The sequence below is a fragment of the Melopsittacus undulatus genome, chromosome 9, assembly GCF_012275295.1.
Source record: "Melopsittacus undulatus isolate bMelUnd1 chromosome 9, bMelUnd1.mat.Z, whole genome shotgun sequence".
Taxonomy (NCBI): domain Eukaryota; kingdom Metazoa; phylum Chordata; class Aves; order Psittaciformes; family Psittaculidae; genus Melopsittacus; species Melopsittacus undulatus.
Genome location: NC_047535.1, coordinates 19,162,038 through 19,176,546, shown reverse-complemented (window position 1 = coordinate 19,176,546; position 14,509 = coordinate 19,162,038). Strand labels below are relative to the sequence as shown.

The following is a 14,509-nucleotide window of genomic DNA, read 5'->3' as shown; positions in this document are numbered from 1 at the left end:
GCTTACAAAGACCAATTTCTACATTACCATAACATTTTCCAAGAAATGTTTTTTTTTAACTCAAACCATTGATCTAACCTCTCATAGAAAACAAAAATAATCTGCTATTAAAAAGTTAGTCATGACCATGGTCTCATATCTGAAAGCCTCTAAGTTACTGGCTAGCCAGGTGTAAAAGGAAGAGTACCTCTATCTTGCTTTGGGAACAAGTTTTACTTAAACACATTCTTAAACATACTGAGTCTTAAGAGACAAAATAACTATAGCTTGTGGTTATATTAAAGAAGCCACACCATCAATGCTTCCCATTCTCTCCTGGTAGATGAAAAGGACATGAAACAACCTGAAGGCTGGATAATTTAAATATTTATATAAGCTGTTCAGGAGGTCTGCTCTGCATGGTTTTGCAGTTTTAGTTTCCTCTTTTGTTAGCATGAGAAACCTACCCAAATGAGTTCAGCTGCAGGCTATAAACACAGAGGTTAATCACAATTTCTGCAGAGTACAGTCAAATAAAACTACCCTTAATATGTACATGCAGTGTTTGCTGGTGACTACAAAGTGCTCAGGCTTTGATTTACAGGGTTATTCAAGTGTTCTGCCCTGACACTGTTCCTTACCGCATGATCATATTCTGAAAGTTACATATGGTTCACCACTGCCAAATACAACTTGGTAAAACTGACAGTTAAAGAACCTTTGGGATGGAGCCGATACCAAATAACATTAACTGCTTCCTTTGCTAATTCTTCCACGTGGCAACTGTTCGCAGCTAGTGCTGGCCGTAAGGTCTATCGCATCATTTGTGTGTAATCTTTTTCCCTCCTTGAAGAGGATTGCTAATCAAAAAGTAAAGGCATGAAGAAATGTGGAGAAGAAGCCATAACGAAACTCTGCCTTTGAGCAAGATAGACTTGTATTTAAGCAAATACCTAAAGGAGGCCTACAAGAAAGATGGAAAGGGACTTGTTATAAGGGCAGATATGTATTGTAACATGCTGTAAGATCCTTCAAGATACGCAATACTAAACAATAAGAAAATTTTTAGGTGATGAGGTTATCATAGCACAATAGCAGAGAGAAATGTCAATTTGTGCTTTGCCTTGTATTGCCTCTATAATCTTTTGTTTCACCTGCACCTTTCCTATGTCACTTCCTTTTCGCAGATCTGGGACATCAATCCCCATGTGGACCCTTTACTAAATAAGCAAAGATGGGGGCAAGCCACAGTTATCTTCCCCTTCTCTTGGCACTTCTCCCTGGTCGAGACATTATCATCTGTGAAGGATTTTTGCTAAGTGAGAAGCTCTGTACTTAAGGAGGATCCAAGAGAGAAGACAACCTCAGACTATTCAGTGCTAACTTGTGGTGTTGCATTTATCAAGGGAATCAGTATCTTCCAGGCCAAGTTCTAGTCCCTTCAGCATATTCAGAACAGCTGGGAAATAAATTAGAAAAGAGAGTCATCCTCACACACATTTCATCCAAAATATACATTTAGTACTGAAAGATCCAAGTAGCATCTCCTTTTACAAACACACAAGGCAGAGTTACAGAGCATGGTAAAAAAAACTAAACTTGAGAGTTCCAACTACAGGTTTTCTTCACAGAAACCTGACAGTAGAAAAAAATGTTCTGCTTTTTCTAGACCACCTCTGAAGTTTTTTTCTTCAAAAATGTGTATTTCATTCACTGGAGACAAACCTTTACTACATTATTTGTAAACAAAAGGGCAATAACATAATGGCTCCCTTAATTGTACAAGAAATTGTTTTAAAGGTACACAGCTGCTGAAACAGATTTGCAACTACATTTATGACATTCACATTATGTAATCAGCAGTGATACCGATGGGGAAGGAATGGCTGATGTCAACAGGGATGTCAGCAAAACATTATTACACTTGTGGAAGCGATTAACACAGGTTTTGTTTGTTTTTTTAAGCCTATTTATCGTCTACAAGAAGTGGAACTGTAAGTCACTGCTTCTGCTTTTCTCTGTACCTCTTGAAGTTTAGAGGTCTAAGATGACACACAAACTGTTTCCTTACTTGTACCTTCCCAGTTCACACCTGTGATGTCAAAGTGCTTTAGCTGCAGATTTATTTCTACCCTAAGCAAGAGACAGATGCCCTGAGAAAACAGGACAAAAATACAAAGTCAAGGGTAACCATCAGTGCTGCAACCATGAACTACCTCTTCCTCCTGCTTTGCATAAGTGAAATTCCACTATCTACTGCAGAATCTATTCAATGTGTTTACAGTAAAGTTCAGCAGTTGTATGAGGGCCATCACCATTCCACTTTCTTCAATTTAATTAAAAATAATCCAAGAGCAGTTGTCATAGAAATGGAAATGAGGATTGGTTTGGGTTTTTTTTTTTTGCTGTTGCTGTTTAGGGTTTGGTTTTGCTTTTTTTTTTTTAAGTCAGCCTTTAACAAGCTGTTGATTATAGAAAGCAGGAAATCTGATACAAGGTGGCTGAAGGCTAGTAGCTAGGCACGTAAGAAAAGAATGCATAGACCTTTTGCTGCTTCAGACTCTGGAGTCCCTGGCCAAAGCACTGATTTGATTTCATGACTGCTCTGCACAGATAGCTGACATTACTAAATGCTACTCCAGTATCAACTTGTTAAATTTGAACCCAGACTCAGCATATCAATATACTAGGCCAGACTAACTGGAGTCAAGAGAAATATTTTGGGAGTTGTTTATTTTTAAATGAGTCACAATACACCACAATAATTAACTGGACTATATAATTAAATGATTGCCATAGAACCTATTATATTTGTCACAAAGACTGTAATAGCAAATACAAATAGTATTTATCTATTTTATTGCAGTGAATTGCTAAACTGCTATAAAGTGAACCATGGTTTTTTTTGCTTGGTTTGGTGTGAGAAGCTTTTCCATTTTTTGATAACAGGTTTTTAAGTAAAATCAGTTTTTATAAAATATCCTCCAAGGGCCATTTCAGGAGTAAAAGGTTCCTATGCCTGTTGTTGCATGAAGAAATCAAACAAGTACACTGTCATAAACTCTTGTGTCCAGTCTGTCTAATGTCAGATGTACGTAGACATGGCACAAATTAAAATATTTGCATATATATGAAAAGTACAAGATAACCACAACGATTTGGGATTCAGACTTTTTTTTCCCTGTTTTTTTTTAAGCTTTTCTCTCACATCTTCCAGTCAGAAGAAGATGAAATCTTAAGAATTCAGGAAGCTTGAAGCATGCTGCTACAGTATCACAGTAAAATGCCCAACTACCACAGAAGCATTCTGTCAAGCGCTTTAAAAAGTTAAGTCTCCTTAGATTTAATGCCAATTCATTGTAAACACTGCTCCCAGGAACTGAAACACACTATTGTCAGTCCAGTGCACTGCAAGGTTTTCTGGAAATGTTTGCCAACAGTTTAGTCCCTGAACTTAAGAGTCTATTTAAAATGCATTTATTAAAAATTCACTCAGTATTAACATACAAAATATCTTGCATATCAACTGACATTAAACACAGAGGCGAGAAGTGCAAGTTGACGAGAACTGTACTTCAAGTGCATGACTCAACATATTTTGCTTTTTACAATATGCTTATTAAAAATAACTAGATCCAGGCTACTTAAATGACATCATAACCTGTTTGTGCTTATTGTGGAAGTCACCGTCAAATTTACAGTTTGATTTTAGGATGAGGAGTCACCAAACAGTATCCATAATGATTACCTGTGATCCACTGTGATTTTTAGAATGAAGCTTAAACACACATCACAGTTATACAAGAAGAAAAGCACATTTTTCTTCAAACTCTTTTCAACCAAAAAGCAATACAGAACTCCTAAGAAATCAAAAATTGTAGAATCACCACACACTTCGGGCAGCAACTGACTGAAAATTACAAGTTAACACCTCCAAGGTAATTGTACTTCTAGTTTAGAAAGGAACTGTCATAACTATGTATCTTAGGCATAAAGCCTTTTGCTTAAACAAGTGTGTTAAATTATAGCAGCATCAACTCACAGAGAATGAGATCTTAGGACAATTCTGGTAAACATTAATTGTTGCACTTTTATCAGAACTCACAATTAAAACTAATATATACTAGTCAGATCATTCAGGTCTTCACAGTGTTATTTTTAAAAGTCTTAAAATCCACATCTCTTGCGGCTTATGCCTCACTAAGAAAAATTGCCTTAAGAGTTAATAAGAGCAAACACACTTCTGCAGTTTAGTTGGACACGAGTTTCATTACCAGAAAAATACATTTAATATAAGCCTTCTAGACCCAAGTACTATAATTTGAACAGCAATGTTGTTGAGAGAGGTATTAGGTTACAGTGTACTGCTCAGACTGAAGCAGGGGTTGGAAGGAGAGGGAAGAAAAACGAGAATAGAAAAAAAAAAAAGAGGAAACTCTGAAAATTCCTGTGGTTCAGGGTGTACGCAGAAACAAATGGTATTTATAGTTTCTCTGCACAAATATTACTTATTTTTAAACCTACATACAAACTGTTACGTAAAATACAGCCTATATGAAATAAACCTAAAAGCTTCTACAGTGATACACTCATTTTTAACCATTTATATGCAATTTCAGTAACTACTATTAATTTTCTGAGAAGTTGTGTATTTAAAACTATGAAACTTCATCTGAAGTTTAAAGAATTCCCATGTCCACATAACTAGACAAAATCCCCTCGAGTTCATTTAAACAGGAAATTATTGGTTCTATATATGAAGTATTTTCACTGTAAGACCTATTCATCTATGCTACTATATGTACCATATTCTAAGAAAAAAATCTAAACCCCAAATGTTACTGATAACATTAAAACTAACTTCCTAGTAGTGAGAGCTGATACCATTAAGAAATTCTGAAATTACTGCATTTAAGTCTTGACTATAAAGTCTATTATTTTCTAGTTACATTTCAGCTGTAAAATACTATAAAATTTTTCTATAAATCAGAATACTTACCTTATGAGGCCTCCACAAAGAAGTACTAGACATTTCCCTTTTAGAGGTTCCATATCTTTTCTTAACAACAGTTGGTTTTCCTTCATTCCCAGGTTTGAACTGTATGTGCAACTGAGACGTCCTTCCACTATGACACTTGCTGGATAAACAGCAAGAAACTTTTTGACGTGATCCTTCCAGCGAAACACTTCTTTGCAAAACATGGTGGGTTTTGCTCATCTGTGCATTTGGTCTTTCTAGTTCATTTACATTAATCTGATACTCTGGGTCGATTTTTGAGGGTAAACATGCAGATGTGCTACGTGCCAGTTTTAAGTGAGGGTATTTTGCAGTGGAGTTCAGATTTAACTCTGGACTGCAACAGCCATTAACCATTTCACTGCTTGATGCAAATGCTCTTCGAGAGAGATGAACTGAAACACAGGAGAAGCCATCAGATACTTCTTCACAAGTTGCCTGCTTGGAACTATTCAAAATTTGACTTTTGTCCTGTAGAGATGGATTCAAGTAAAGCGGTCGAATGTCTCTAACATCATCAGAAGAGCAAACTGTTTTAGACAGTCGAAGTCCATTGACTGCTGTTGAAAGGAATCCTTTGGAAATTGTTTGATCTTCTTTTTGTGCCAAGTCACTAGGAGAAATAATTAGTTTATGGGATGTTTGATAGGACCCTCTATGTGGTAGCTGACCTGAGCTTACTGGTGAAGCTGGAGGAGTACTGGAAGGACTCCTAGGAAAAATAACCAGTGATGAACAACGTCGCAATGGAATTTTAGTTTTCTTCCTTACTGACAAAGCATCTTGGTCAAATGTAGTATTATTTCTACACAGACTTTCTCGAGATGAGCTGTTCCTATAGGGATTACATTTGCTTGCAGTGCTTCTATATGAAGAATCACCATGAATACCACTACAGAAAGTACCATCACCTGTCGAAAGAGTGCCACTACCACTGTCACTGATGACACTGTTACTATATGAACCTCCATCACTTGTGGTACTTGCACATGATCCGTAGTCACTGCCAGCACTGCTGAACGATCCACTGTCACTGGCTGCAATACTGCTAAGGCTGCCATTGCACAGAACAGTATTGCTCAGAAGGCTATCATTAGATCGATGATCAACCACAATTCTAGCGCCACAATTTCCTTCATTAGCAATACCAATGAATGAAGTGTCTTCACCAGCAGGTTCTGCATCACCAGACCGAAGACTATACTTTCTAGACTGCAGGGAAATGTGCAGTGAAGTGCTCTTTTTTATTTGCAGTGAAGAAACAGTTCCACTTCCCTCTTGATTAATTCCTTGTGGCATTACAGGTGCATAAGCAACCTGTCTAGGAGTCAGTTTCATTTGTGTAACATTAGGTGCAGAGTTCTGCAGCTTTTTGAAGTACATACAGTTACCATCCAAAACATCTTCAGAGGTTTCCGATAATGGATCTGTGTTGCTTCTTTGGGTAGCAAAATGCAGTCTTAACCGTCGTGCCATTTGTTCTCATTTCCATGCATGTTAGCAAATGAAACCCACAAAGATCCTTCAGCAGAAATGCTACAGGCAGCTGCACAGAACCTAGAGTTAGTACATCACAGCAGTAAAAGTCCATAGAAGTTGCAGTCTTTGTCCTAATTTCTACAAAATACTAGTGCTAAAAAAAAAAAGCCAACTGTACCTCTTGAAATAAGTCAGCGACTCGTTGAACTGCAGTTTCTGGACCGTCTTTGATGGCTTGCAGTCAGAAAGCATTCATTTACAAAGCACTCATGTTCCAACGATCTCAGCTGCAACAACTGACAAACACTACTGACCTTGTTTCAATTATACCTTCTGCAATTTGCATAAATGAATACAATAATAAACGTCCAGTACTTCCAAGTTTAAAACAGCAACTCCTGCTGCAGCTGCATGAGCTGAGTCAATGTGTCCGTACTTTCCTCAGCAGCGTATGACTACTAATATTTTTACCCATAGGTTTAGAATTACAGGAAGTTAGTAGGAATGAAGTCCCATATAATTGAGTATCAAGTCTAGGATTCAATTTCCAAATAGTAACCATGCTAGCAAACTGCTGAGGTCTGAATTATGCATAAACCAGGAAATAAACCTCCTCCCCCTTAAAAACAACAAAAAAAAGAAAAAGGGAAAAGAAAAAGAAGGCTTTCTGAACTATTTAAATAACACTTTAAAGAAATCTGTCTCTGTCTTGCAATCTACATGCTGTGAGGCAATCACACTTCCTAAAGATTTGCACATACTAAACCTCTCCTGCCAATTAATTCGTAATTTTCAGTGAAGTACAAGTGAATTAGAACCACTAAAAGTTACTCTGATTACTAATTCAGAATTTATTTTCAGCCTACCACTTCAACCTTTTATTTTATACGTTAGCCTTTCTACAGTACAGCTATTAAAGGTAGAGACAAACTGGTCTTACAGACTGAACTACCTCTTGTTTGCTGGAAGCCCACAATAAGCCAACATTCACTAGAGTTCAATATGGCATGTAAAAATATAAGCAGCTATGCATATTTTAGCACACAAAGCTAAGTACGCGCAGAGAAAAATACGATTACCAAGCACAATTACAGAAGCAATTCTGCATCATTAGATACAAACTCATACATTCATGGGTAGTTTTTCTTTTAAGTTTGATTTAAAACAAAACCGATCAGCCTGTCAAGAAGCCAATATCCTGTCAACTCTGCAAGAGTAATGGCATTGAGAATTCCTGCAAAATGTTTCACTGGCTCCTGTTGTCTGATAAGGTCCTTTGCTGGCACCTAGTGGGACTTTGGAAAAAAGACAATCTTGAATCTCCACCTTAAGCGGGATTTTTTTTGTTGGGTGTTTGTTGCTTTGTTGCATGTATGGTTTTGTTGATTTTTTTTCTGACTGGGGGAGAGGGGGTGACCCCAAACACGCGGCTACAAATGTACTTTTGAGTACAGAAGCCATATATGATGCATTACTAAACGCTACCATGCTGACATGAAATTACTTAGTGCTGCTGAGAAAGTGCAAACAGAAGAGAACACTAGGCCATTTATACTTTTATAGGTCATACTACTAGATTTTTTCTTCTCCATATTTATTTAACCTTTACTGTATTTTAAGCTAGAAGGCAGTAAAATTAACATTTATACCTCCTTCACAAAAAAAGAGCCAAGAATCAAATTCACAGTACCCTGTTTGCAAGTAACAAATCTGTTTTCTAATGATACTCCAGGGCTTACTTAACCTCTGTTACCTGAATTCCATTATTAGAATGCAGCAATAAATGAATACTAGCTTATTCACAAAAAGCCAACAAATACAATAGTTCATTTATTTCATAATGCTTTGCCAACTGGACTTCTTCTCATCTTTTATGTTTATGGGGGGCTGGAATGGGGGGGTGAAGAGGAAAGGAAAATACCATAAGAGATTCTTTTGGTCTCAGTTTCAAAAAGTTACATTTGAAATTCAAGCAATAATATATTTAAAAACCAAACAAACAAAAACCGAACACACAACTAACCACAAAACCCACCCTTAGATATGCAAGTGAAAAGTAAATAGATGTATTTCTTAAAGCTTCCCTTCTGCCCAACAAAGCAACCCTTTCTCCCCTAATAGGTGATCCAAAGTGTTTTTCCAATTTTAATAAAGAAGTCTCTATCAATAACCTGACATAGCTTGGTAACTCAGGCTTAAGATTTAAGTGAAATACCTCATCTCATCCTGTCACTCTTCCTTAGCTGGAACTCGGTATGTATAGCCAGCCAGCTACAGCATCCTTAGTCAACACAAAATGGCTTTTTTAATATAGAATTCCATCTTGCTGAATTAGATTATAAATAAAACAAAACCAGTGTTTTTTTCCTAAGTACCAATAGCTCCATTCAAACCTTAACATCATTGACTTCTTCAGCATCAGTAGCAGATTTGGCACTTCTTTTGAAATACACAAATATGTGACAAGTTATTTTAAGACAGAAAGAGACAGCAAGAGACAGCAAGAGACAGCAAGAGACAGCAAGAGACAGCAAGAGACAGCAAGAGACAGCAAGAGACAGCAAGAGACAGCAAGAGACAGCAAGAGACAGCAAGAGACAGCAAGAAGTCATCTAGTCCCTTCCTGCACTGGTCCATCTCATAAGCGATCTCACTGTCCTTTCTGACAGATTTGTCTAATGTGTTTTTAAAGGCAACCATCCCTGAGGATTCCACAAACTGCTCAAGCCCTTTATTCTACTAATGGTTTGCAACAAGCCCATAGAACAAACTATATTTAGTGTTCCCTTTATCAAATCCAAGACAGGCAGTATCTGAAAAGTTTTAAAGCTATTACAGAAAGATTTTAAAACTCCCATTGCTGGTAATACAGCCAATGCAGCAAGACTGCATTTAAACCTAACATCAGACAATGTTAAGTCTCGAGTCTGGTTTTCAAGAAAGCAACGTTTCTTAAATTTAAAAAGCAAAGATTTCAGGCTTCACTTTATCCCCAACAGTTACAGTGGGGGAGCTTGTCAATGCTAAACAACAAATCACAGCTAAGGCAACAATCTAACTTATTTAAAACAGCTCAAGACATCTGTGATAGAAACTTAGCGTTTCTGAGAGCAAGCTAAAGAGAACTAGCTAGACAGCCTTTCCATTCACCAAGTGAGGAAGAAAAGATTAAAAGTACTGGGGTTATTGTAGAACTATACAGTGACTGATGAGGTCACAATGCCTTGATTTCTAAATATAATCATACACAGGAAACAAAACACCATTTCCAAGTTGATGCCAGTAAAATGTTTTATTGGTTCCTCTCCCCTGAGCAAACAGGCCAAACAACTTGCCTACTCTAGATTAGATAAAGAACGCTACGGAATTCTCCTGGTGTAAACCACAACGAAAACATTGGCCTTCCCCCCAGAAAATCAGAAATCTGACTTCTAATCATGCCTCCTGACTTCCAGGCGGTGGCAGTAATGTTCCAATGACTAATGGACAAAGTACTTCAACCTCATGAATACACTGTAGCCCATAATGTCATATTGAGGTGAACATCTGAGCATCCTGAAAAATCCTATTTAACCTGCCATGTAGGCTACAAATGCTGGCAATTCCCTTTAAATTACTTAAAAAAAAAAGAAATAGAGACCATATTTGCAATACTTGGGACAGGTAATAATACCACCAGCCAAGAAGTAAATGGTTTAGGCACTGTGTAATGCCTAGAACCAAGAAACAAGCCTCTTCTATGTAATTATTCTCAACGTTTTGTGTTTATATTTGCATACATTTTCATTAACTCTTTGCGACTTTTACAGAGCAACAGCTCCATAAAAGCTACAATGGATTACTGAATATACGTAGAAAGCATGAGGAAAAAAATAATACTCTTAACAGCCAACGCATTATTTAAGTACAAAAAGATCCTTTATAACAGCTATCAGAATGAACTTGTGCTTGGAGAACAAATTAAAGATCATTCAACCCCTCCTATTAGTTTCAAACTACGGCAGAAGGAAAAGGTATTACATCCAAGTGATCAGGAATATCTGTCAAGTAGCCCAAGGACGCAACTGTCATGACTGTACTTCTACCAACCTTCCTCATTTACAATAAAACATACAGACAGAAAGATAGGGAAGTAGATATCTTCACAGTAAAATGAGAGCATGGGCAGAGGAGGAGATTTGATTTCACCAAGAAAATAAATGTACAAGCTATCCCTGTCTTATGACCTGCCATTCAGACAGTGACACCGATGTACAAGATCACAAACCACCATCCACTTGTGAAGTTTTCCAAAGAAAATGCACACCTACTTTCTTTCCTGCCACTCCTCACACACTGAAGCTGCTCACACCATGTATCAATACATCTACTTTGTGGAAATCAATATTCAATGCAGAGCTTTCAAAATCAGTGAAGAATGTGGCCATATCATTTGAAAAGCACTGTAAAAGAACAATGCTTTTATGACTGAAAGCACATTAGAAGATAGGAATAATAATATAACTGCTTCAGAGCATCACAAAGTGTGGTAATGTCAGTGAAGTAAATGAATTGGGTCTGCCTTCAGCTTTAGGTTTCATTATAGAAGTTAAGGGGGGTTGGTGTGGGGTTTTTATCCATGTTGAACCCAGATGAGCTTACTTTCATTCAAGACTTTAATATATTGCAATACTAACAGAAAAGAACTTACCAAACGGTTTTCATCAAATACTTCAAAAAGGAGTCTGTGTTTCTGAGGATTAACCTGGGGAAAGTAAGTATGTTAACAGTTAAAATGTATGCTGAATACCAGCATTTGTCTTCAGCAAAATCTCTATGTTTATGAAGGACCAAAGAAATGCTTAATAACTAAATTAAGCAGAAAATCTACATCTTGTTGCCAGTTACTATGCAACACATTTCTAATGGAAATAATAAGCCAAGACTGGTGCTATCCCAAACTGTTTTTAACTCCATGTTCATGTTTTTAAACATTCACGGAACAAAGATAAAAATCAAGACTAAATACCTAACTCTGGCATAAATAAAAACATTAGCAAATGTATTTGTCAGAAAAGCAGTCTCTGAATCTTTCTGAACATTAATTATAGACATATTTCCAATTTTAAGATGAAGTAGTGATAAAACATTTTTCCTAATGTGCTAACATAATATCAAACATCAGTATTAAGGTTATAGAAAACACTTACTCGAAATAAGAGTTCTTCATTCCACTTTGGGTTTAAGGACTGTATGGCAGGGAGTGGTTAGAGAAAAGGAAAAAAAAAATAGGAAGACAGCATTGGTTATTCTGGTTTTGGTGCATGCTTTGATCTTTCACATCTGTTTTATCCCATGTAACAATCCACTTATAGTACAAACGCTGTAAACTCAATATTGCCCATAAAAATTATGAATTCTTAGCAAATGCCATATCTCTCAACAACGTAACCTAGACAGGCCAGGCCCAGGTGGGCCATACACTGTATAACCTGCTCAACTAAACAAGTCTGTCAACTGTGGCTATTTTTAAAGATACCAGAGATAATTTGAACTCTCATCATAGTTAAATTAACAATTATCAACATGAAGGGAAAATGCACTAGTGATCTTGTAACATAAATCACAGTCACTACCTGAACAATGATTTGGAAGAATACTTTACCTCTTGTGTATACAACTCTTAATTTTTATTTAATCTATAAATTACCAATACTGACATTTTCCTGCCTATATTCTCAGGAAAGGAGCAGGAGTTATATCATGGCTCAGGTGAACTGTGCAATTTAATATTTAAACACTACAAACCAGTTTTATGGTTCGAACCAAGATATAAAAGTTGTACAGCAACAGAGATACTTGTGTCACTAAAGATCTCACAAAATCAGAAAAATACAGGTTTTCCATTAATTACGTAGTTTCAAGGCCGTACTCACCTTATCTTCTTTAGTGTTTATCTTTCACTATAGTTATTGAAGAGAAATTACCAAAATAATGCCATAAACACGGAAACAGAGTAGGTCATGGAACATTCCTTTCCCCATTCTGTTCACTCAAGTGACATTAATTCTCATATTTCCTGTACTATTAACTTTTCCTCTAGAGCCTGATAAAAAACCACCACACCCACAAAGATTAGATGGCTAACCTTTTTAATAGTTTTTGTCTGAACGCTGGTAAGGACTCCGTTCGCCGGATCATACACTGTCACTTTCACATATGGGTCACTGGGAGGGAGAAAGAAAAAGATAAGCATGCTGCTGTATATCCTTTTTTTGCCAGCGTTATTAGCAGCTGATTTTTTAAAAGGGTTAAATTAATAGAAGCTGTGAAACTAGGAGTTACAGTTACTTTATGAACACCATACACATTTGTACTTAGTAATTTTCTAAATAGAGATATAACTAATCTGACCATTGTTACTGATTATGATCAGAGTTAGTAACTGCCATTTTATACTCTGTATGTCACTACAATTTGATTCTCTCCCCTCTTTCAGGGTTCCAATCTCATGAGCACAACTTTAATAAATCCTCACACATTTCAACAAGATATACATTGAAAAAAATTGAAACCAGTTGTGACTGAAAAAGCCTGAAGCATTAACTCTCTTGGATTTAACAATTCACAACACTGGAAATATAAGTACTTCCTTGAACATGCAGTATTTTTTACTAAAAGTTCTATCAGTTTTGCAGAGCGAAATTCAGTTTAACCTTAATTTTTCTGTGGATGAAGGTGTCCTAATATGGCCTACTGCCTCAGATTTGGGTTTTTCCTTCCTGTGGTACAATAAACAACAGATTACATGAATACCTACTTTTCATGAACAGAGCCATGGCGCTCAATTGCTCCAACAGACCAGTAACAAAAGGTGACCAAGACTGCCTGTCACATGGCAAAAGAGCATACGTTTTTCACGTATTTAAGTTACAATGAAAAAAGCTGCCCTATTTTGTTTCAAACACAAAAAATTGCATGTGAAAAAAATATTGAACAGAGACTGTCTGGCTTTAGGGAAAATATGAGTATCACAAGTGAAATTTTTCTAATGCTAAGTTCATGTCACACGTAACAATTTTGCTAGAGCTAAAATAACAGCATTCTGTACATATGCCAAAGTGGCTAACAGCAGAACTTGTACTAATCCATCAGCACTTTTCTAGACCCTCTACACATGGGCTGGAAGCAGTAGCTTTAGTGCAAGCTGCATGCTGCCACTTGCCAATTCTACAAGAGCCTAAAGCATTTCAATTACCAGCTCAAAAGTCTGATCTTTTCTGTGGTAAATCTTAGTATTTTGATTGTTTCTTCCCGAACACACACTGTTAACTGTCAAATCTGTATATACCCAGAGCCTGTAGCCACTGGCATGGGTTTACTACATCCATACAATTGGTGGATGCTGTTCCTCTGCAGATAATTTAAGTTGAAATAGCCTTGTTGATACCAGTGTTTAGTACTGCGTTCCTTCCAAGCCTTTAAATCACAGATGACACAGTTTTTATTATAACTGAACTGTTATTTTAACTCAGTCTACCTAAAGATATGTACCTATCCTCCGTGGCAGAACTATTTAACCATGAAGAGAATTAAACCTTCCCACACATTGTTTTACCACTGTATAAGATCTGTCCAAGTGAGTCATTGGCAGGAAAACAGGTATCTTCACATTGATATAGTCTCTGATAATTTTATAAGGTCACCAGTTAAAATAGTTCGGATGTTTCTTCAAAGAGACACAGCAGAATTCACTAAGATCTAAACAGCTGTGGAAAGAAAATAAAAAAGCAGCTGTCTCTTAATACAGTAACAACAGATATTCTTACCTGGCTCCCAAGATATCTTTCTTGGCCAGGCCAATTCCAGCTATAATCTTCACCCTGACAATTCGTGTGTTCTCCTAAAATGAAACAGAACATATTCAAGATGCTTTCATATATGTTTTTCAGACCTATTTTTAATTTTTAAGTGAAAACAATGATTGGCATCATTTTGAATTTACACTGAAAGCTAAGTAATGCAGTTACTTCTCTTATAGAAACAGCTGTAAGT

At 36.7% G+C, this 14,509-nt stretch overlaps 1 protein-coding gene across 2 annotated transcripts in view; it reads right to left on the bottom strand.

Moving 5' to 3' along the window:
- NEDD4 (NEDD4 E3 ubiquitin protein ligase) overlaps positions 1 to 14,509 on the bottom strand; it is a 58,943-nt gene that overhangs the window by 33,218 nt on the left and 11,216 nt on the right. The window contains exons 2-5 of one of the 2 annotated variants that reach the window (XM_034066191.1): positions 14,284 to 14,357; positions 12,603 to 12,681; positions 11,665 to 11,703; positions 11,166 to 11,219 (exon numbers count right to left, since the gene is read on the bottom strand). In XM_034066191.1, the coding sequence (XP_033922082.1) occupies positions 11,166 to 11,219; positions 11,665 to 11,703; positions 12,603 to 12,681; positions 14,284 to 14,357 (246 nt within the window). Of the gene's footprint in view, positions 1 to 4,978; positions 6,473 to 11,165; positions 11,220 to 11,664; positions 11,704 to 12,602; positions 12,682 to 14,283; positions 14,358 to 14,509 lie in introns of those variants that run through there. The other variant, XM_013128238.3, reaches the window with a different exon arrangement.